This window comes from Thalassophryne amazonica, chromosome 19, assembly GCF_902500255.1.
Source record: "Thalassophryne amazonica chromosome 19, fThaAma1.1, whole genome shotgun sequence".
Lineage (NCBI taxonomy): Eukaryota > Metazoa > Chordata > Actinopteri > Batrachoidiformes > Batrachoididae > Thalassophryne > Thalassophryne amazonica.
This window is the reverse complement of record NC_047121.1, coordinates 31,027,646-31,051,517: the sequence shown is the minus strand read 5'-3', so window position 1 is coordinate 31,051,517 and position 23,872 is coordinate 31,027,646. Positions and strand designations below refer to the sequence as shown.

The window sequence follows — 23,872 nt, the reverse complement described above, 5'->3', positions numbered from 1 at the left end:
CAACAAGTTCATGGGTTCAAGGCCCACTATATCCAGTTTCTTTCCATGTGAAGTTTGTGTGTTCTTTACATATCTGCATGCATTTCCTCTCACATCACAATATGCACATTAAATTCTTTCTTCTTGTAGATCTGGAGTTGTGTGAACTTTGTACCAAATCAAGATGTGGCTCCATGTTGGGTCTGTTTTGATGACCTTGAGTGATCGGAAGCATCCAAAAGATTCCAAAAAAAAGACAAAGAGCCCCATCTTCCACAATGCACAAAACGGCTCATGATGCAACACGAGTCTCATTGCTTGTTTCCTCCCAACACAGTGGTCATTTTCATGCCCAGCTCCCATTTTGTTCCAATTCCAATTTTCTTGCACTCATCTGCACCCCCATGGCAGTGTTCAATTAAACTTTAGCTGTGGTCAGGTGCAAATCTGGTGCATTCCTCCATACATTAAATCAACCAGGAATATTAATAAAGACAAAACTAAAGCACAGTGCTCATAGAGCACAAACTTCCGCCAACGCTAGTTTCTAATTCCACAAATTTTTGTCTTGAAAAAAATTTTCAAAGTCAAAGTCCTGTTAGAAGTGGCCTTTCATAAGCTGAATTAGATGTGATTAAATGTCAGTAATATGTATTTAGTTCACTTGAACTAGTATTTAGTGCACTTGAATCAAAGTTTTTTGTGCCGTTGTCAGGTTTTTTTCCCCCCAACCTTTACAGTTTCTGAATTCTTTTCCAGACAATTCAGAACATTGGTTATCTTTGCTATGCACAATTTGTCATTGCTTTTTGGCACTTTATTTCTGACTGATAACTGGAAGATAGACAAACAGGCATAAAATTGGAACCTCCATCCAATTTTGGTGGAGTAGGTAAATCCATAACAGAAAAATGAGTGATTGAGGCACTTTTGATTGAGATATAATACAAAATGCACATCAAATGGGCTTTTCAATATATTGCCAGATGATAAAGAATGCCATACTACATACCTCTGTCAAATATAAAAGGATTTCATCTTTTTTGACAGTTACGAATTTTTGAAAATTTGTTTAATGTTAAAGATAGGGATTTTTCCTGACTTTGCCATTTGACCTATGACCTTGAAAATTTAATCAGTTCTTGTCTATCAGGATATGAATCTTGAGTAAAATTTCATAACTATATATGAAAAATTGTGGGTTCCAGGCTGTTCACAAACAGACAAACAAACAAACAAACAGGGGCAAAAACATAACCTCCTCAAACTTCATTGGGGGAGGTAATAATATGATGCATATCTAAATACTAATTATATCAAAGCTTACAAATATGTTACACAGTCAGGTGCATATGTTTTTGGACAGTGACACAATTTTTTAATTTTTTTTTTATTTTGCTTTTGTGCACCACCACAGTGAATCTGAAATGAGACAGCCAGGATGTTTCATTTCTATAGTGCCAAATCACAACAAAGTTACCTCAAGGCGCTTCACACAAGTAAGGGCTAACCTTACCAACCCCCAGAGCAAGCACACAGGCGACAATGGGAAGGAAAAACTCCCTCCGATGATTTGAGGAAGAAACCTCAAGCAGACCAGACTCAAAGGGGCGACCCTCTGCTTAGGCCATGCTACTGACACAATTGACAAAACAATTTACAAAAAAAATATACAGGAAATTTTGCCGGTGCACAGGGGGGGGGTTGCAGAAGTAGACACCACTCCCATCTCTGGTTGGAGCCGCACCTCAAACAGAGACAAAAAAAGCAGAATCAGTCATCAGAAAGACAACAAATACAGTATAATTTGTCAGCATTAAGCAAAAAGAAAGAAGAAATACTAAGGTGATCGCCGGCCACTAGCCCTAAGCTTCACTAAAAGTCCCAGACTTTAGATAAAGTTGGATGTGGTTTTAGTGTTGACTTTCAGCTTTAATTCAAGAATTTAATAAAAATACACAGTACCCATAAGTGATTGGACAAGCTAAACTGTTGTTAATACAAATAATAATTTTTACAACCAGTTATTTCAGGGGATGGATACATGAACAACACCAAGACACGTCCAAGTCTTTCATTTTCATCCATCATTAAGAAATACAAATTGTGTGGTACTTGATCATAAATCTGTCTGGATGAGGCATAACTGCTGTGCAAGAGGGAAGCCACCAAATCACCCATAACAACCATGAAGGAATTATAGGGTTCTGTGGAGTTGAACAGCTTCAAGGTGGCGTGAAGCCAAGAAAGATTTTCAGCTCAGCTGTAGGCTAGAGTCTCCCATGTGCCTCCTGGCAAACTGTGGCTGAACTTTAACATCTTTTGAAGGAAGTCGTTCCCTCTTCCATTCCACCATGAAACTATATAACTGCTAATGCCTGTTTTGACCTTTAACTCCTTTAAGAGGGGGTGTGTCACTCTGCTGGATGTATCGGTGAGTGTGTTGCCACCTCAGAAACCATTTATTATCATTATTTATTCATTATTTTATTTAATTTTATTATTATTTACAGTGCTTTTTTCCATGCCTACTATTTGGGATATTTCCACAGTCTCTTTTCACATAATAACAGCATATTACAGCAGTATAATAGCAGCACACAGCCATCCTGAGCACTTTGTTCACAAACATGTCATTTCAGTGAGATGCCAACTGAAAATTTGTCACTCATTTACTTGTCTTTTCGCAATTCCTATCTTCAGCTACTCTCCAAGAGTCCAATGTGATAGTACCCTCACCACTGCAGTCAGAGAGCAGATTTCGGTGTTAAATGTTTCAGGTACTCCAAGTTTCTGTGTGTGTGTGTGTGTGTGTGTGTGTGTGTGTGTGTGTGTGTGTGTGTGTGTGTGTGTGTGTGTGTGTGTGTGTGTGTGTGTGTGTGTGTGTGTGTGTGTGTGTGTGTGTGTGTGTTAAAGCACTTTATAATTATGCCTCACATTCACACTCACACACTGACATCTGGATGCTGCCGTGCAAGGTGCTCACTACACATTGGGAGCAACTAGGGGATTAAAGATCTTTCCCAAGGGCACTTTAGTGATTTTCCGGTCTGAGCAGGTTTGAACCGAGGATTCTCTGGTCTGAAGCCCAACACTTAACCACTAGACCATCACCTCCCCCAAATCACCTCCTCCAAAGTAGGTAAAACCTTTCATAAAATCACTTTTGTGTCTGAGGTTCTTGCTCAGATGGGGAATCCATCATCACACCACACAATCTAAACTACAAACTTCTTCCTTCCATGTCACTGTCCTTTATAAATTTATTGATGCAGTCTGAAATTAATGAACCTGTCAGTCACTCAATCTCTGTGTGGATTTAGACAGGAGACGTGATGGCGATGTGTCACACCTGATGTGGTTTCCCAGGATAGCTCTGCTAATGGGATTACTGGGCAGGCAGGGAGGCAGACGTAATTGAGGATTAAAACTCAATACTCACCGCAGACACAACTCAGGAGAAAAAGACACAAAGTCACTGCAGGTCCAGGAAGAACTTCCACTCCTCAAACAAGACGATAAGATGTCCAAGGACAAGCTGGAGGGACTGGTGAAGCACATGGAGGAGACGCTGCTGGAGATGGAGCAGCTGAAGCTGCACTGCGGGAAGCAAAGCGAGGAGCTGAGCCAGCTGGTGGTGGAACTCCGCAGGGAGAACCAAGAGCTGGTGGAGAAGTACAACCAGCTGGCTGTACAGATGAAGGAGGCCAAGGAGATCATGGAACAGCTGCAAGACACCAAGTATGCCTTTAACGCAAAGGAACGCCAGGCGCAGAAGCTCAGCTGGCAGCTCTGAAGGAGGCCACCGGGAGGAGAGGAGGATCACGTGAACATGACTGGATGGAAAAAAGAAGAACAAAAGATCAGATTGTTGAGGATGGAGCAGGAAGCTGACTAAACTGGGCACAGTTGTTTTCTTTAACCTATAGCGTGTATTTATGTGTGTACATTTTAGGCTCAGAAAGGATGTACGTAAACTTTAGTAATTTCAATGTTAAATCCTGTGGCTTACAGTTCCTTTGAAATCTAGGGATAGACATAATAACCAGGAACCAAAACAGGGCTCCAAGACATGTGGATGTGGAATCTGTTTGAAAGATGTTTTTGCAAAAAGATCACATGTAAAACATTGTGCTCATTACGTCTCTGTAATTAAACCAATAACTACAACATGTCTGAAGGTCGAAATGCACCGTAAAGATTTTATTGGATAACAGCCACTGGATATTATTTTAGGCTGTTGTGTGTCCAAGAAAAGTGGGTGGTCACCTATTTTTGGAAAATGGAACTGTTAAAAATGCACATGATCACCCTTCATGCCCATCTCTGTGTGAGATGTGAAACTTCAAGGACTCTGTGCCAGAACCAGATTAAACTCTGTGTTTAATGTGCAGCTCCCACCACAAAGAAATGAAGGTTTAAATTCTGCACATCCAGAGCTGGTTTATGATCATCGCTCCCGATGAACGTGTTTGGGAACTCCACACACCCGTGGTGATTTTACGGAAACAGAACACAGGACCTTTGGAATTCTGTCAGGTTAAGTCACTTTTTTTATCCCTGCTGGCCAAAGGCTCAAAGGGGGATTATGTTGTGGCGATTTCCTTACGTCTATCTGTCTGTTTGCCTGTCTGTCCCAAAAAGGGTATACGCATCCTAAAATCAACTCCTCTTACTATTTTAGGAGGAATTTGGGGAAATTTGGTACAATTCCTTGTTATAGGTTGGTAATATACATATTTTAATATCATTCAAGTTTGGCTCATTTTACCAGAGTTATGGACCTTGATTAACAAAGCTAGACTCCATCAGTTTCATGCTTGGGGGCCTGCATTCTGAAATCAACTCTCTCACACTTTTAGTTGGAATTTCATGTAACTTGGTACAAATCCTTGTTATAGGTTGGTAATACACATATTTTAATATCATTCAAGTTTGGCTCATTTTACCAGAGTTGTGGACCTTTATTAACAAAGTTAGACTCCATCAGTTTCATGGTTGGGGCCTGCATTCTGAAATCAACTCCTCTCACACTTTTAGTTGGAATTTCTTGTAACGTGGTACAAATCCTTGTTATAGGTTGATAATATGCATACTGTAATACTGTACAAGATTGAAACATTTTGGCAGAGTTATGGCCCTTGACTAACAAACCTGTTAATCAACCACTTGTTCCAAAGCAACATTCCCAGCGGGGAATATTGTGCTCTCAGAGTACTCTTGTTTTTTTTGTTTGTTTTTAAAGTTCTCAGTTCATTCATTGTTTAAAAGGCTTTTATTTATTTTGCTTGTTATCTGTTTGCTATATTTGCTAATAAAAGGCAACAGATTTGTTGCTCCCTTCTCTCAGGTTTGTTGTGAAATTTGTCCTTTTGGAGAGTTGATGGCCTGGAGGTTACAGTGACGAACACGTGATCAGAAAATTCCTAAAATCTGTGCCCCTGAGGAAGGTCCTTAATCCCCCAATTATGTCCGGTGTGTAGTTGAGCACCTTGTACGGCAGCACCATGACATTGGTGTGCACACGTGTTCTTTTAGAATGTGTGACAATTGTAACAATTTTTGCTACGGCAGGCCAGAAATGGTATTTATTTATTTATTTTTTAAAGCTGTTCACTTATTACCCTGAACTGGAATAAGAGGATTTAGGAAATTAATGGATGGTCACAGATGTCAGTCTTGCACTCTTTGCACTGCATTAGTCTCCAGCACGCCAGAACGATCCACAATGCTGCTCTGTGTCTATTTGATGTTTGTTGCTTTCACATTAATGTCTGCCTTGGTGATGTGCTTTGTTACACATTTAGTTCACCTGCAAGTTACAATGAGTTATGATTGGGATTTATTTTCCACTCCTATGATCTGTGTATTTTCAGATCACGGCTTTATTTTCGATGTCAGTTTTAGTCACTTTGTGTTCTTGCAGTCCCCACGTGTTTGTGTTCGTCCTCCCCCGATTGGTTTCACCTGTTACTCGTTAGTTCAGTTTGGTATTTCAGTCACACCCATTGGTCATCTCATTTCCCGTCAGTTCCCTTAGCCTTCCTTCACACTTAACGTCAACTACTGTCTCGCCTGGGTCACCTAAACTTGTAAGTCTGTTTCCTCGCTGTTGTTTTTGACAGTAGATTTTTGTTACTCCCCTAATTTCATGGTCACGTCATTATTTGTAGTATTTTTTTGAATTTGTGTCTCATTGGATTTTTGTCACAACCATTATTACTGTCACCTGGGGAAATAAAGCATATTGTTTTTTTTCAATAACCTTTTGTGTCTGGCTGTCTGCATCCTGGAGCCCAATTCCCATGCTTACTGGTTCCAACCATAACATATTTATTTACTTAATATTGATTATCTGAACCTTTAAATCTGATTGATTGGTTCTCTTTCACAAAAGGGTTGATTTTCCTCTTTGGGTTATGGGAGAGTTATTGTTCCAGTTGAGTGGGGGTAAGTTGCAGTGGGAAATCGATAGATGGATTGAGGCTGTGTCTTATGCTTTGTGGACACTGGATGGGAGCATTGTGGTGAAGAAAGAGCTGAGCCAGAAGGCGAGACTCTGATTTACCACTCGATTTACACACCCATCCTCACCTACAGTCATGAACTTTGGGTAATGACCAAAAGAACAATTGGCCATGGATACAAGCGGCGGAAATGAGATTCCTCTATCATGTATCTGACCTTTTACTCTGGGACAGAGCATCAAAAGGAGCCAGCTGAGGTGGTTCAGGCATCTAATGAGGATGCCCTCTAGAGGTTTTCCAGGTACATCCACCTGGGAGGAGGACCCAGGGAAGACCCAGGAGATGCTGGAAGATATTTCCCAGATGTCTTGGGAATGTCTCTGGATCCCCCAGGAAGATTTACAGCAGGTTGAAGATAGGGAAGGGTAAGATGAGCTGCCTGATGTACTGCCATGGCAACCTGGACCTGCATATGTGTCAGAAAATGAATGCATGAATGAATGAGTATAATTTATTTGGGTTTGGGTTAGGCCACAGAGTGGAGCTCCTCTTTTTGTATACTCTCACCAAATTAGTTGATTTACCTCAATTTATCCTATCGAGATCAGTCAATTTAAACCTTTACGCCAGCCCAAACACTAACATTTAAAATGTTTTTCATTTCATGCCTTTCTTTCCATGTTGTCTCAAGTATCTAAAACATCTCAGTCTTCTTTCTTGCACTTTCTTAGATATTTCTGAGTTTTGTTGGACTTCAGATCCTTTCAATTCTTATTTCTCCAGCATTGTAATTCCACATGCCAGTCTTCAGCAGTTTTATTTGTACCACATCCGGGTTCTTCTCCTGCCCTCCCTTTACTGTTCATGTCATGGCGCCATGCACCCTGGACGCATTTAAATAAAGAATCAAGGTGGCGGCAATAAGGCACAGCAGGGTTTTTTCAATAAGAAGCAATAGTAATGAAGCCATATGGCAAACAACCTAAAATAGCAAAGAAATACAAAGTATACTGTAAATAATCAAAGCTTTTCACTGTACAACTGAAAAAAAGAAAATACTGTTAACACCAGAACAAAATAAAAGAGCATAACCCATAGTTTTTAGCACAGGAAAGGGCTCAATCTGCAGGCGGTAACTTTTCCAAGTTCAAGTCAAGTCAGATCTGGGACCACGCACCGGTGCAGAGCATTGCTGCATCCATCAATCCACAGAACCACATGGGTCCTTGATGGCAACCACCTTATGCAGACAAACGAAGCAGCACCGCCTCTTCTAAGTTGTCATTTATCTGCCAGAGCCAGGTGAAATGTGGGTCTCCTATTGGCCTTCTCCAGCTACTGGAATCCTCAATACTGAGGCAAGAGAAGAGAAATGCTGCACACGGTCAAAATGTCTTAGCTGATGTTCCTTCGGGCCCCTTCACACATTGTGCGAATTTGGGCGAATCACAACGAAACAGCACGAAACAGTTTGAATCATTGAACTGTCAGAGAGGTGATGGTCTACTTGGGGAGGTGATGGTCTAGTGGTTAAAACGTTGGGCTTGAGACCAGAGGATCTTGGGTTCAAATCCCAGCCTGACCGGAAAATCTAAGAGCCCTTGGGCAAGGTCTTTAATCCCCTAGTTGCTCCCAGTGTGTAGTGAGTGCCTTGTATGGTAGCACTCTGACATTGGGGTGAATGTGAGGCATTATTGTAAAGCACTTTGAGCATCTGATGCAGATGGAAAAGTGCTATATAAATGCAGTCCATTTATTTGCAGTCCATTTACTGAACCACGGAGATATCGTGTTGGTCCTTTTCAGGATGAAGATGGGCTTAAAATCAACTCTTAAACCCAAGGTCAGTTTATAGAATACACTTTCTTCAGGGGGTGGTACAAGAAAAAAGTCTGCATCATTCAAGAAGGCCATTATTTTTTTATACAGGACAATGCTTCATCACATGCATCCAAATACTCCACTGCTCTTCTAGCCAGCAAACATGACAGAATAATGACACGGCCTCTTTCCTCACCTGAATTACACCCTCTTGTGGGCCCTTCTTCAATGTGAGATTTACAGTGAGAGAAAAAAAAACTTTGAACAGCATTTGGGAGGCAGTGGTTGCTGCTGCACAAATATCCTTTTTTCAAAAAATAGTTTCTGAAGGAATAAATAAAAGCAAATGATGCAGCCAAGTGGGAGTTATAAAAATCCATTTTACACTCAAAATAACTAACTAAATAATTAAATCATGTGCGTCTACCATGTAAACACTGGATGGTCAGTCATACAACGTTTGACGAAATATGGCCAGCTAGGCATATTTTTTCTACAATTGCAGTTTATTGGAATCTTCTAAAACTGGTGCAGGTTTAATACATGCACCAGTTTTAGAAGATTGTTCAGTCTGTTTAAGCCCATATCTCACGGAGCAGCGAATACTGACAAGCGTAGGGAATTTTGGGTTTTGTCAGGGTTCGCAAAAGGTTGCAATACAGTTTGCAAACAGTTTTTAGGGTAACAAACAGTATTTCTTGTCGCAAATAAATTTTGTTAAAAACTTCTTAAATAAATTTTTCTGCAAACAGTTGCAAACGTTTGTAAAAAGTTTTAAGAATTTATAAATGGATGTAACGCGTGTCGCTAAAGTTTTTTTTGGTTTGCAATCACTGTCTGACCTAAAAAGTGTGCTTTTTCTTCTTTTTCTTCATCTTTTTCTCTTCTTTTCTCTAACAAAGCCAACAAAGGCAGTTTATTGAACAATGAATTACAAATGTGGGCACTGAATTTGTAGTCCTGACAAAAATATACCACCAGCAATATGGTGTAAAGTAAGTAATTTCCTTCGGCTTTTCCTTTTGGATCATGGTCAATTGCCACAGGGAAGCCACATGTTGATTTGGCCCAAGTTTTAGGCCGAATGCCAGGAGAATGGGCACAGGTGGTCTTGAACCAGGAACCTTCTCTGTTAGAATCAAGGACACTAACTAACCACTTGCACCACTACACGTCACACTTATTAGGAATAAATGTTCATAAAATTCAAGACATTGTTAAACAGTACAATTTTAAGGTTTGGAAAAAGCAGTTTGAGATAACAAATCTGTTATGGATACACCGATACTCATAGTTTCTTTTATTAAAAGTTAATAGAACATTTAGAGACAACTGCTAACGATGTTTAATTATGATTAAGGTTGTAACAAAAAAGTGAACTTATGCTTTTAATGTTGTTGCATTTTCACTTCAGGGCCACCGTAAATTTCAGAAGAAATTTTAAATTCCGCTTTTACATTACACCCAAACGTTTCCGTGGCGATTATAGAAGATTAACCTTTTATTAGTCTACCCAGGATAATAACGCGTTGCAGCGAAGTGGGAAAAATAAAAGCATATAGAAAGTTCTTATAGGGACTTTACAAGAAGCGAACACGCTGATTAGCTGAGGGTCTGAATTACAGCCTGAAGTGTAAAAGCTCCCCGAGGAGGTGTAATTGGTCTGGAGGAGGAGGAGGAGGAGGAGGAGGTCTCACCGACACCGAGAGAGGAAATAAAGAGGTCCAGCTTGATAAAAGCCCCTCATACGTCCAGAATCAAGAACACTGCGTTCTTTTTAGACGCGTCTTCAAGTCCGGACACAAAACAGCTCCGCCAGAATCCGCCGAGAACCTTCCGAGCCTCCGAGGAGCCGAAGCCCGCCAACAGGGTACGTCCAGACTGCTAAGACGTTAAAACTAAACAAAACGGATGAAGAAAGCCTTTAGGTTCGCTGAAACGCTTTTTACTGAGCGCTCGGAGTGGTTGTTGATATGAGACACTAAAATAGGCTGATGTGAAGGAAACATTTGTCTGTGTTGTGGAGTTCGCCCCATGGGCACCTGATTTACCTGCTGCACCACTGAAGAGTTGCTGGATTAAAGCTCCTATGTGCCAGCTGTGACATTATTAGCTAAATTAATCAGTGACAACTTTCAAGTTACTTAAACTGTTTTTTAAAAAAAAAAAGAAAAAAAAAAAAAAAGAGAAAGCTTAAAAATGCGAGTTAACTTTTTAAGTTATCAATGGTTTAACTCTCTGGGGTCCGAGGGGATTTTTTTTTGACAGTTCACTCGCCTGGCGTAAATCTTTTATTATTGCTGTTAACAGCTCTCCCTGCATCCCACAATCAAGTTTTATGTCTCTTTTTTTTTCAGGACAACCTGTACTTTCAAAATATGTATGCTATAGTTGTGTTTTATAAGTGTAATAAAGGTTTACAATCAGAAATAAGGAAGGAAAAAGTAAAGCGGACAAAATAATTTTCCACACACATTTATTCAAAACACGCAGCAAACTATAATAAACAACTGTTTTGACACTTTATAAAGGTAATTTGAGGTCTTGTGTGAAAGACTGTACAACAAAAAGGTTCAAACAATAAACACAAACGCACAAATCTGTGCGTTTTTTTTTTTTGTCTTCATGGTAAAAGCAACAGAGTTATCCAGTAACATTCACATGCAATCTAGTGGAGCAGTCCTGATAGTTACACACTCTTTGTTTGAGCACGTGAGATTGTCATCAGAGGCTCTCCGTCTGCTCCGTCTGCTTTCAGTGATCGCTGTGTGTAATGGCGCAGGGCGCATTTGGAGCCCAATAGTATGTACTCATTGGAGCAGCCAGGGGGCTATTCAAACGGGCCAACTAGTAACATATCACTTCTGAAACCAATTCTGATTGGACACTCATATTGCGCACGTCATCACACAGCTTCTATGAGGAGTACAAAGATGGCCAGTGGCTGGCTCAAAAGTCAGCGGAGTTAACTTGAAGGCAAAAAAAAGTACGTTTCTATCTCATATCATTAAAAAGTTATTTATAATTTAGTAAAGCTTGGTCTTAGCCGTCATATACGATGGCGTCGGCCGCAAACGGTTAAGAAGTTTACTCAAAGTGACTAACTTGACATTTTTTAATTAAATCAACTCACCATTTCATTTTAAGTATTCAGTAGTGCTGAAGGTTTTTTTTATTAACCAATATAACATGTATTTATTTATTTTTTTAATTTCATCTTGTGACTGGGAAGATTTGGGGTTCAATGTCTTCTCAATGACACTTTCACATTTTCGCCCTATTGAGGTTTCAAATCTCGTAAAATGCCACAAACTCTCAGAGTTCGCTGCTGTATGAGATGTCATTCCAGTTGCTAAGTGTGATGTAACACATCATGTGATTTTCAACTTCCTGCTCCAAACAAAAAAGGCGTGCTGTCATTAACATTGAGAACTGTACTGAGACGATCTGATCAGGCTGCACTTAAACCTTTGCACACAGACAACAGCATTAACATTGCAACATATATATTGTGCCTAAAACTCTCCTGGATATATTAACTGGGTTTTTAGACGGTGTTACTGCGTTTGTTTTATGTAAAAATGCGAGAAGCTCAGGTCATTTCTCTGTTATTTTCAATGGGAGTTGCTGTGAGCTGCGATCGCTTCCTGTTGATGTCATTCAGGGGAAAGTGAAGTTTGCATGTCAACGTCCTGTTTATTGCAATAAATATTTTTTTTTAAATTTTACAACCAGACATGTATATTTTACCTGTGCATAATAAAATATATAAAGTAAAAGAAAAAAGTTTTATTAAGTGTTCTTACCTTAGAAACGGAGGTGGAGGCGGAGAAGGGAGGGACGGAGGTTTGCGCACACTATAAACACAAACTAAACTTGAACTGTAGATCCTTAAAAGGATCATACAGACGTAATTGTAAACTTGCAGGTCTTTGGACCTGGAAACAGATTTATCACGTGATGCGTTACGTCAGAGCTTAACCGGATAACATTAAGAAATGCATTGAGATGGTCTGATGGTGCAGTTTAAATGCTGCACACGGACAAGAGCATCAACATCGCAATGTAAAACTCTTTGTATATTGTGCCAAAAACTCTTGTGAATATATTATCTAGCATTTTTAGACGTTGTTATTGTGTTTGTTTTATGCAAACATGAGAATCTCACGTTGTTTCTACATTATTTCCAGTGGGAATTGCCGTGAGCTGCGATTGCTTCCTGTTCATGTCATTCTGGGGGAAATTGAAGTTTGCTCTTTAATGTCCTGCTTATTGTCCTTTACAACACTGTTTGCCATTTGTTCCAGAGTAATATATATAAGATGTCTGAAATCTGGTTTGTGTTTATGAAGTTCCATGCAGGTTTAACATAGCAGCAGACGTGGAATATTTGTTTTAGCAAGTTTTCAGAGTCTCATATATGCAGTCTCTTATAAATGTTATGAAAGGCATACAAAATTACATTTTGGTAGTACAATGTTCATTTGCAACTGTGTCAGGTGCGCGCAGCAGGGTGGCAGGTGAAAGAAGATGAGAACACAGAGGAGGCTCTGCAGGCAGTCTGGATGCAGTCAGACTGTGCACTCTGATTTCTCTTCTAGTTTATATTTGTTCCTGTGCAGGGCTGCACAAGAACACCGCGAGCTGTGTGCATGCGTATGCACGTGAACGAACTGTCCACGAGTAATTGTGGACATGCCTGGAATTATACTTGATATGGACAGTCAGTCTGTGAGCAGGACGTATGTCCTTTTTTTGTCCATTATTTAACACAATTATGAGAGACTTTGACGGGAGAGCGAGGAACTGACTGCAGCCAGCCAGCTTTTTTTTCTTTTAATTGTTCACATGTGCACGCGAACAAATCATCTTGTGAGTGCACTGGAGATGTCTGGACTTTTTACTGGATGTGGACATGTCCTGTCTCTGGCAATCAGTCTGTGAGTAGGACTTTTATGGACTTTATTTAAACACAGTTATGAGAGAATTTAATGCCACGTTCACACCGGGCGCAATCAGACGCTACAAATTCACTTGGGTCGCCAGGCGACGGACGCGCCTCCTTCGCCCAGTGTGTCGCTCTGCTTGGGTGGACTTTCGCTGCGAAAATTCGCCCCGGTGCATCATCAAATAGGAGGAGCTTCCATTCCGCTCGCCGGTTACGGTTGTCAGTCAAGCTAACATGACGGACCTTGATCACATGGAGCGAGTTGCTGTGGAAAGCTCCCAATACAGAGAGTATCATTATTTGCTGCAGGAGCTGTGTCTGGGTGACGGCCGCTTTCAGCTGTCCTTCCACCTCTACGGGACCCAGTTTGAGGATCAACTGTCCCGTTCGCGCGCGCACATGTAAACAATTAAAAAAAAAAGAAACTCCGCTGCTTGCTGCAGCTGGCTCTTCCCCCCCAAAACTCTGTCATAATTGTGTTTAGAAACTAGTCACCATTTGTTTTATTATACATCTGTGTAGTTAATTAATAAAATATTCTCTACAGACGATTCGCTCGCGCGTGCACGTAAAAAAAAAAAGAAAAGGAAAAAGCTCCGCTCCCGCTGCTGCAAGTAGGGCTGCTGCTCGCTCCAAAAACTCTGTCATAATTGTGTTTAGAAACCAGTCACCATTTGCTTTATTATACAGCTGTGTAGTTAATAAGTAAAATAATCTCAGGACGATTCGCGCGCGTGCGTGCGCACGTAAAATAAAAAGAAACTCTACTCCCTGCTGCTGTGGTGCTGCTGTTCGCTCCAAAAACTCTGTCATGATTGTGAAATAAAGGACAAAAGAGACATAAGTCCTGCTCACAGGCTGCTACCAGAGACAGGACATGTTCACATCTTCAGTCAAACTCCCGACATCTCCACGTCACTACATATTCAGGCCCTGATTGGTCATCGCGGCGCGACGAGACTAAAAAGTTCAGATTTTTGAACTTGGGGAGGAGGGCAACGTGACATGATGCGACGCAATATCGCGCCACAAACGTGCAAAACGCTCAAAATCGCTTCACTCGCATTGCTTCACTCGCGTCCATTGCGTTGCGCTGCGCGGTTTGGCGCCAAAACGTGTCCTTACATAGGGATTACATGGCAACCTGTGGCTGCAGTCACTCGCATCGCGCCCGGTGTGAACGCAGCTTAAAAGAGTGAGTAGCAGCAGCAGCTGCCAGGTTGAGCATTTTTTTTCTGTGTTCTTTTTGAGCGTGTAGTTTTACTTCATTGTGTACACGGTATAAAAACAATCCTGCGTGATTTATACTTCGGGAACAATGGAAAACAGCAGGAATCATAAATTGGTGTTGGGTAATGTTGTATTGTGAAGGTGTGGCTTCCAGTCACGTTGAGTACCGTTGCTTTGCCCTGACATGCGTTGAAACCATTTCCTTTCTGCATCCTGTGCTTGACGCAGAAAAATTAAACATGTTTAATTTTTTGGCGTCCGATTTGCTTAGTCCTTTGCGTCCCTCGCGCTGTTCTGGCATTGAGCTACATTGTCTTGGCACTAGGTTGCATCCACGTGGCGTTGTCATGACGCCACACAACGCAACTCAAAGTGGGCCCAGTGTGGAAGGGTCTTAAATTTTAGCCTACACACCTTGATAGAGTAGCTGCGTTCTTTCGCCTGCACAACCGCCTTAACATGTTTGATTTCTTGGTCATAAACAAACTGCAACACGTCCACTTTCCACCGCTTCTTCACTTTTTCTTTGCACACTGAAAAAAAGAACCACCTTGAAAAAGTGTTACAATTGGTAAAACCTGAATGAGTTAGGTTGTTTGAACTTAATTTTGGAAGTCAGAGTTGATCTAGAATTGATCTAACTTACAAAAGTAAGTTCAAAGAACTTAATTCATTCAAGTTTTACCAATTGTAACGCTTTTTAAAGTTGGTTCAACTATTCTCTTTTTTCAGTGCATTTTCACTTTGTTTGTCCAAAAACTCAGAAGTGCCGTGTTTCTGATGGGGACAGATGAGGGCTGTCCCCGGAAGAAGAAGTATTGTGTCATATTTTACCCCTTTAGTGCCCGCCCTCAAACGGGACTACGGTGCCCAATATTTATGACTTTAAGAGCTCAGATATAGTGACTGTTGTGTGTTTATTGTGGCACTTCCATGGCTGCAGGGTGACCTTTCTCACTGTGGAAGCTTTTTGATGCCTACAGCAGAGAGGTCAAAGGTGACTTGGCATCTCTACTTGACCCAGTCGTCCGCAGGAAATCCCCCAATTGCTCTGCAAAAACAAACAAACCACCACTCTGTAGACAACAAAGCATATATATTTAGCTCAGTCAAGCTTGTGGAATGTGAGAAAAACACACACACACACCTACACACAGGTCCAATTTTGCTGATTATCAAGATTTTTTTCTCATTTTTGTTTCATTTTTCAAAAGTTCTGCCAAACTGCATTCAGTGCATTTAAATAAAAAAATTGGATTAAGAAAGTTTTGGTGATCTTTTTGAAGATACAAAAGCTGTTGCTTTTTCAACTATCTCTTTAACAATCTGTTCTTTTCACTGTTAAATATTTGTAATTTGGGCAATACGTGCACTGATTTATGACTGAAACCAATATTGCTCACTTATTCAGCGATATTTTACTAAGTGCTGTAGGGCAAAGAACACTGATATCTACAACCTGTAAGCCAGAGGTGAAGCTGCTGGGTTATTTGGGTTTCCCCATATAGATATTGCGTGTACTTGGTGTGTGTCTGACTTCAATTACAGCTTCCAGAACTGCTGCCCAGGCTTGTTTCTGAGGAAAAAAGGTTGCTCAATGTGTAATAGGCTCCATTAGTCATGGTGACTAATTCTGAATGTCTCACTTTTTGTTTTTTTCAGGAGTGAAGATGCTCTTGTCTCTGACAATCTTTCAGATGGTCTTGGCTCCAGTGCTCATGGTAAACTAACCACACAAAAAGTATTTATTAGTACTTAAACCACAATGATAATAAAGAAATAAAGCTACAAAAATCCATGGGGTCACCATCCACCCCAAAATTGATACATCTCTGTTCATAATTAAATGCTGTAAGCTTTTTGTTTTTCCACATATAGACTACTAGTAGAAATATATGCATTATGTAAAACTAAATTCAGCAGTACACATTGTGCTTGCACCAAACCCCTGGAGGATGGATGGGGTGTGTGTGATTTGATATAAAAAAAGAATATGGAAATCTTTGTGGATACTTATAGAATCTTTTTTTATTATGTTTATGTTTTAGTAATACATGCCTACTATTTAGAAACGTGCACTGTTTAGTGATCTGTGCCAGCTGTTTAGCAGTAGGTAGCTGTAGTTTAGGGCCTCTTCATACATAGTGCAAATTTGATTTGTGCAGAAAGTGCGCCTGAAGCAGGAATTGTGTGCAAAACGTGTAATTTCGTAGCTGCCTCCAACACCTCGTACACCTGTTGATATAACAATTTGCGCACACTAGCAGCTGAAAGACACAAAGTGTGTGCTGTGCAAGCCCATCGAACCCTCTCGCGGCAGGTGTCGGCCAAATTCCAGCTGACACACACGAACATCTAACACTGCTCGCATGGCACTTAGAAAATGTGTGGCCATTCGCACTATCATCACGGAAACAGTCAGCAAACAATCACTGTCAAGCTGGATGTGAAATTGGTCTAAGTGCCCCCATGACTGTGAAATTGCCGAGTGTACATGTGGCGTGTCAGAGTGTTGGCTCCCCCCCCCCCACACACACACACACAACACATCTGTGCATGTGGTGCCCCCCACAGATGAGGCATCTCTCATCTGATCACAGAGTGTCAAATTCGTCTGTGCACTGACATTACAGGGGCGTGGCTGGCTGCCCACAGCTGTTGGGACATCTCCGGTTCTGGACATCACAGCAGCACCACACTTCCCGTGTTTTGACGGACACGCGCGTGTGTGCTTGTGTAAATACACAAGCAATGAAGTGATTAGCTTCACTGCTTACGATATATGTTCACAAGCAGTGAAGCTAATCACTTCACTGCTTGTGAACATATATTACTTTTGCGATGGGAGGAGAAATGGGCCGTCAGTCCGTTTGGACACGCAGCGGGTGATCTGAATGTCACGTCTGACAGGACACACATGTCGGGCCGTGAGGGCTGTGAGCGGCACGCCACACGACCAGGACAACAGTATGACAAATAGGCCACTTTCAGTTACGTATCAGCAGAAATAAGCCATACCAAACAATGTCTGGTCAGTTACCATATTTGCTTGTTGATTTTACCCATTTCACGCTCCTGTTACAAGACAGTGAAGTGGTAAAGTTTCTGTCTGGCAATCAGAGCGTGTGGGTTTGAATCCTGTGGCATTTTTTTATTTTTATTTAACCAGGGTTATTTAACGGCCCCTTCATGACTGTATGTCTGTGACCATGGGTCATCTACAGAGGAACAGACAGATCATATTTGTATTGCCCGCTTGATAATGCAGTTGTTTTTATATGATGTGTGGGTTTATTTCATTTTAAATATGTCCATCTCCAGGGCAGGTTCCCGCAACTTTCACAGGGCTGTGATCATAGCTCAGTGGTAATGTTTCTGACTGGCAGTCAGAACTTTTGGAAGGTGTGGGTTCGAGTCCCGTGGGTGGCATGTAATTTTTATTTTTTTTTTATTTTCAGCAGCTGTGCGATGTGTAACCACATCGCGCAGCTGCTGTGAAAAGCTGCTGTGTTCCCGCATGCACAAAACCATTGCAGCATGTATTTTATTATTTTTATTCTGCTGGCAGTGCATGAACCGTGGCTCCAAGGTTGGGTAGGATTACTTTGGAATGTAATCCAAAAGTAATCAGATTACATGTAATCCACATGTATTCTTTCAAAGTAATCCTACCCAACCTTGCGTAGGACCAACATCGTGCACGCCTGCTCGCCGGCGCGATGTTTCGTTGTTCGATCATACGAGCTGTTTCTCTATGACTGTTGTTCAGCAATTTGTTCCCTTAATTTAGCAATATGTGCCTGCAGTTTTGTAATTGGTGCTCATGATTTAATCTTTGGTGCTCACAGTTTAGCAATCTCTGTACACAAATTTGTAGTCTGTGCTCATAATTTTGTCATCTGTGGCAATGGTGGGTTAATCTGAGCAAAATGTTTATAATTTCTTAATTCTTGGCCATGCATTTGTAATCTGTGCTCATGATTTTGTAATGCCTTACCACGTGTTTATTAATAATGTACCCACTGTTTATCAATCTGTGCCCTTAGTTATGTGTGCCTAAAATTAGTAGTTGGTGCCCATGATGTCATCAGCTGTGCTCATGTTTTAGTCATCTGTGTCCACAATTAGTGAGCTGTGCCCAAGATTTTAGTATTTGTGTAATGGTTGTGGCAGTGTATGCATAAATTTTATGGTTTAGTGAGCTAAGATTAAGATTTGAAATCTGTATCGATAAATCTGTGCCTACAGGTTAGCATCCTGTGGCTGTGGTTACACAATGTGTTTAGCCATCTGTTACTTCAGTGTAACTGCTTGAGAAATTTCCCCAATAGTTTAATATTCAGTGCCTATGATTTTTCAGCCCCTGACACAGTTTACTAATTTGTGGCTACAGTTTGGTAATTTGTGTCTGCACTTTTTTTAAGCAATCTATGAATATAGTTTACAATTTGTTCCATATGTTTAGTAATCTCTGCCAATGGATTTACTTATTTGTGTTTATTCTTTAGTAATCCATGCATGTGCTTTAGTAAACTGTGCATGCAATTTAGGGAAATAAACTCTAATTTAACTCATTAAATGTAAGATCATGACTACCTTTTGTGTCCTATAAGCATTAAAGCTGATTTTACTTATATTTATTGTGGGTTCATTTAGAAGTGTGGCCTATAATATGAGTTACTGTTGATTTATTTAGTATTATTGTATTTTTTTCATTGTTTCTGATTGTGTAAAATACTGTTTTGTGTCCAGGGGCCAAGCATGGACCACTGGGATGCATGGGATCCTTATGGAGAATGTAGTCGCAGCTGTGGCAGTGGTGTAACCATGAGAACAAGACGTTGTATCACCCAAAGGTATGATTAATTTTGGATGTAAAAGCAAATGCATCACACACACTGCCTCACTGAATGAAGGTAGCTGTGAGGTTTGTGGGTACACACTGATTGCAGAAGAATGTCTTGAAGTCACTAGCGTGTAGGTTTGTCTTACATCCAAAACAGAATGCAGGGAGGGTCCCTTTGCAGCTAAAAGGACTTTTCTTAGTTGGGCGTTCCCGGTTGGCTGCTGAAGGGTATAGATGACAAGTTAATATTTTGATCTCGCTTTTTGTGTTTTCAAAGAAAGCAAAACATGACAGCTGCAGTTAAATAATCTGCATCAGTTTGTGACTGTGCTTTGCTGCAGAGATATGTTTTAGTTTTTTAATGTAATTTAAAAATAAATCCAAGCCTTCTTTGGATTAGTGACAGAACAGAGTGAGGAAGTGGAAGTGAAGTGCTCCCTGTTTTTATATTCCAAGTGTAGCTTGTCTGTATTGAATGCAGCTGACATGTTGCTTCATGTTACAGATATGCTAAATGATCTTTATTCAAGAGGTACTAAATTATGTTTTCTTTTGTCCTTCTCACTTCCAACTTAAATTAACCCTTCCAGCATTGACCCACAATAAGAAATTGTGAAACCGCTCTATTTACTTTCCTGACAAGGACAATATGTGCAACAATGTTTATTTTCATCCCACATCTTGTACTGTGTCAGTGCACTTTGAAAGTGTCAACCCAAGTGCAAATGAAGAAAAGAGTTTCATAACTTTGATTAAAGAGAAGCTGTGTTGAAGAAAATTGTAGATTGGTTAGCAATTAATGAATTGTGTGCTATTTATAGTGCTGTCAGATTCAGTTCAGTTTTTTTATACAGAACCAAATCATGCTACACACCCTCTGTGCAAGCACATTCACAACTGTGATCAGGAAAAAAAAACTCCTTGTGTGTGTGTGTGTGTGTGTTTTAATTGTAGGAAGAAACCCCATGCAGACCAGACTTAGTGGGATGACCATCATCTTTGGTCATACCAAGAAAAACTTGCTCTTGTTGTTTGTTTTTTGGCAGCTCCTGTTTTGTTCAGGGTTGCCACAGCAGATCCACATCTGGATTTGGCACAAGTCTTACACCGGATGTTCTTCCTGACACATCTCCAGTTTTGGCTGGAGAAAAACGCACAGCCCTTGGTCTTCATCTAAGTACAAATCAGGACCTTCTCTGTGTGGGTTCTGAGATCTGACAGGATCAGGCTTGCACAGAACAGACTGGCAGCACCAACAAAATAAAGAAAAAAAAAAAGCACAAATAGAATTGTCAAACATGCAGAGACAGAAATTTGTCCAGTTATCACAATGACCCATAGCTTAACGGACCAACAAAGAGGTGAAGAGCAGAGTTCCAGGAAAATGGATTGCAATTGGTGACTCCATGTTTTCACTCCATCACAGTTTTTTGACCACATGATAGTACTCAAACAACAGGCATGCTCCACATCTAAAACATCTAAAACAAAGACCCCTCATGTCCCAATCCTGGATGCGTGGGTCATGTAACCAGTGTGTTTAATCTGGAAGAATCCTCATATTTTTCATAATAATAGCAATACCACGATGTAAAAAATGTACAGTTGTGGTTGGATGTTTACATGTTTACATGCATGAATGTCATGGTAATTTTGGGCTTTTAATGATGTCTTTGAACTGTTCTTTTGCCAGGGTGGAATGATTGTGTACAGCATATGTCATTAAGAAGAAAAAAGGAATTGGGTGTGCAAGTTTGAAAATATTTTGCATCTTCTCTAATCCACACAGGGTCAAAATCATACATACACGTTCAAATATATACATACAGTCACTTAAATCTTTTAATAAGTGGTGCTGAAGGTTCTACAATATCATAACATTATCATTTTTCACCTACTGAAATTTTCTTTCCATTGCAAGAATGAAAAACCATTAATTATTTGTTTTATATAATGTCTAAAATAGATCCTTGTCATCTAATATTTTATTAATTTATAAACAATAGAAAAGGGACTTACATTTTAGTGTGAGTCACTGGTCTTTTGAGGTCAAGAGGTTCCAAGCAGTTCAATCCAATCCAAAATTGTTCTCAGTCAACTTGCAAAAACAGTCAGATAGTTCAAAAATAATCCTGACAGTGTAGTCCGTAGTTGATGCCGTTCATTGACTTCTTCGTGTACAGACTGCTGTCTGCTTTCCTCAGTCCAGTGAAAAATTGCGACAGAAATTTGTTGAGCTCTTCCTCAGACAGCTCTTGTACTTCAGCTAGGGACGTTCCAGCGAATATTGCAAATGCCATCAGTTTGCTTACAGCGTACTGGATTTGTTTTTTCTTGTGTGTTAGAAAAATGAGCACCGTCAATAAAACAAACCCAACCATGTTTGGGGGAGGGGATGGTCTAGTGGTTAAGCGTTAGGCTTGAGACCAGAGGATCCTGGGTTCAAATCCCAGTGTGACTGGAAAATCACTAAGGGCCCTTGGGCAAGGTCCTTAATCCCCTAGTTGCTCCTGATGTATAGTGAGCACCTTGTATCGCAGCACCTTGACATCGGGGTGAATATGAGGCATTATTGTAAAGCGCTTTGACCATCTGATGCAGATGGAAAAGTGTTATATAAATGCAGTCCATTTACCATGTTTGTTTTTAAGCCAAGCGCCATTCGCCACTAGTGTGAGTGCACGGTGGTCTCGATGTGCAATGGTACAAAATGTATAGAACCAAAATTGCATGGTAAATAGAACCAAAATTGCACGGTAAATGGAACAAAATGGCAAATTGGACGAATTATCCATATCACATGACATACAAACAACCAATCAAATGACAAGGATCTATTTAGGTGTTATATAATTTCTTTTACAACCAAGACCAAGGCCTTTGAACTCCTCCCCAAGTATTTTTCTTTTAAGTACAGTGTATGCTTTGGAACAGTCTTTTCTTCCCCTGTATGTATTTTCTCTTGTTTGATTGTGTTTTGTCATGTTGAAGTATAATGATTAGTGCGTGTCTGTCAGCTTTCTGCTGTGTCTGCAGTAGTTTCAGACATAAACAGCTTGTGTGCCTCAAATACAAAACAAGAGTTACGAATGTAACTACGGTTCTATGAATTCCAGATGACCGCCAGAGGGCGGTGCTTTAGCACCTGGATAACTACATGTGCGCAGCACAGAGGTCGAGAATATATACCAACAAAGTCACACCATTAAATGTGACCTGGGTGACGTCACTGGTTGTCTTTATATACCAGACGCACCCAGCGCTCGCTTCTTTTCGGAATGAACTCGCAAGACTCTGAGTGACAAGCAACTCTGGCGGTCATCCGGAATTCATAGAACCGTAGTTACATTCGTAACTCTCGTTCTATTTCATTCCTCCTGACCGCCAGAGGGCGGTGCTTTAGCACCTGGATGACTTAATACCAACAAGGTCACGAAGAGTCACACTCACCTCGGCAGTGGGGAGTGGAGGCAGACAACACCGCCAAAGTCACCGCAGGAGGAGCGGCCACATTCAGTCTGTAATAGCAGGCGAAGGTACAGGACGAAGCCCACGTAGCAGCAGCACAAATATCACTCAAAGGGACACCTCTCAGTGCAGCCCAGGAGGTGGACACCCCTCTGGTGGAATGGCACGTAACCTTAGGAGGCTGAAGACCTCTGGACCTGTATACTTGTAAAATGGCATCCACGACCCAATGCGAGAGTCACTGCTTTGAGACAGCACAGCCTCTTTTGTGATCACCGTAACACACAAACAGGGCATCCGTTTTCCGGATCCCGGCAGTCGCACTAAAGTACTGCTTCAACATTCGGACAGGACACAGGGAACCTGAAACAGATAATCCTGGATCAGAATGCGGGACATACACAGCCAAGGAACTGGCTGGTTAACATGAAAAGTTGAAATTCTCTTGGGTAAAAAGGATGGATTAGGCCACAGCGTAACCCCAGATCCATCAGAATTCCATCGCAAACAGTCCCCAGCGACTGATAGGGCATAGAGCTCTCCCACCCGCTTAGCCGAAGACAGTGCAAGTAGAAAGGCAGTCTTCACTGACACCCATTTAAGATCAGCACTTTCAACTGGTTCGAAAGGGGATAAGCTTAAACCTTCCAGGACTAGAGGAAGGTCCCATGAAGGTACGCGTGCAAGCCTTGGAGGCCGCAAACGTAGAGCACCTTTCAAAAAACGACACACTAAGAGGTGTGAACCCACTGACCAATCATCAACGTAGACGTGCCGGGCAGAGATTGCAGCAACATAAACCTTCAAGGTAGCGACAGAAAGTCCTTTCTCCAGCAGTTCTAAAATATAATAAAAAATAAATATTTGAGGAGAATAGGCACAGGGCAGTGCTCCGGATCTAACTTTTGTTTCTCACACCACCGCGCAAACAGCTTCCATCTGTTGTCATACAAAGCCCTGTTAGAAGCAGCACGTGAATTAAGGATAGTCTGAACAACAGCCTGGTCACAAGAACTTAACAAGGAGTCTGGCCCCTCAACGGCCACACATACAGTTGAAGGCTTTCTGGGTGAGGGTGCCAAATCCTCCCCTGTAGCTGTGACAACAAATCCT

The 23,872-nt window shown here is 41.0% G+C and overlaps 1 protein-coding gene across 1 annotated transcript in view; it reads left to right on the top strand.

Annotated features, from left to right (window-relative positions):
• The first annotated feature begins 6,725 nt into the window (after positions 1-6,725).
• The window catches only part of LOC117531882 (papilin-like), a 110,660-nt gene continuing 93,513 nt past the window's right edge, over positions 6,726-23,872 (top strand). Inside the window, exons 1-4 of the mRNA XM_034195074.1 lie at positions 6,726-6,871; positions 9,920-10,137; positions 16,108-16,166; positions 19,198-19,301. Coding sequence (XP_034050965.1) covers positions 6,726-6,871; positions 9,920-10,137; positions 16,108-16,166; positions 19,198-19,301 — 527 coding nt within the window. The remainder of the gene's footprint in view (positions 6,872-9,919; positions 10,138-16,107; positions 16,167-19,197; positions 19,302-23,872) is intronic.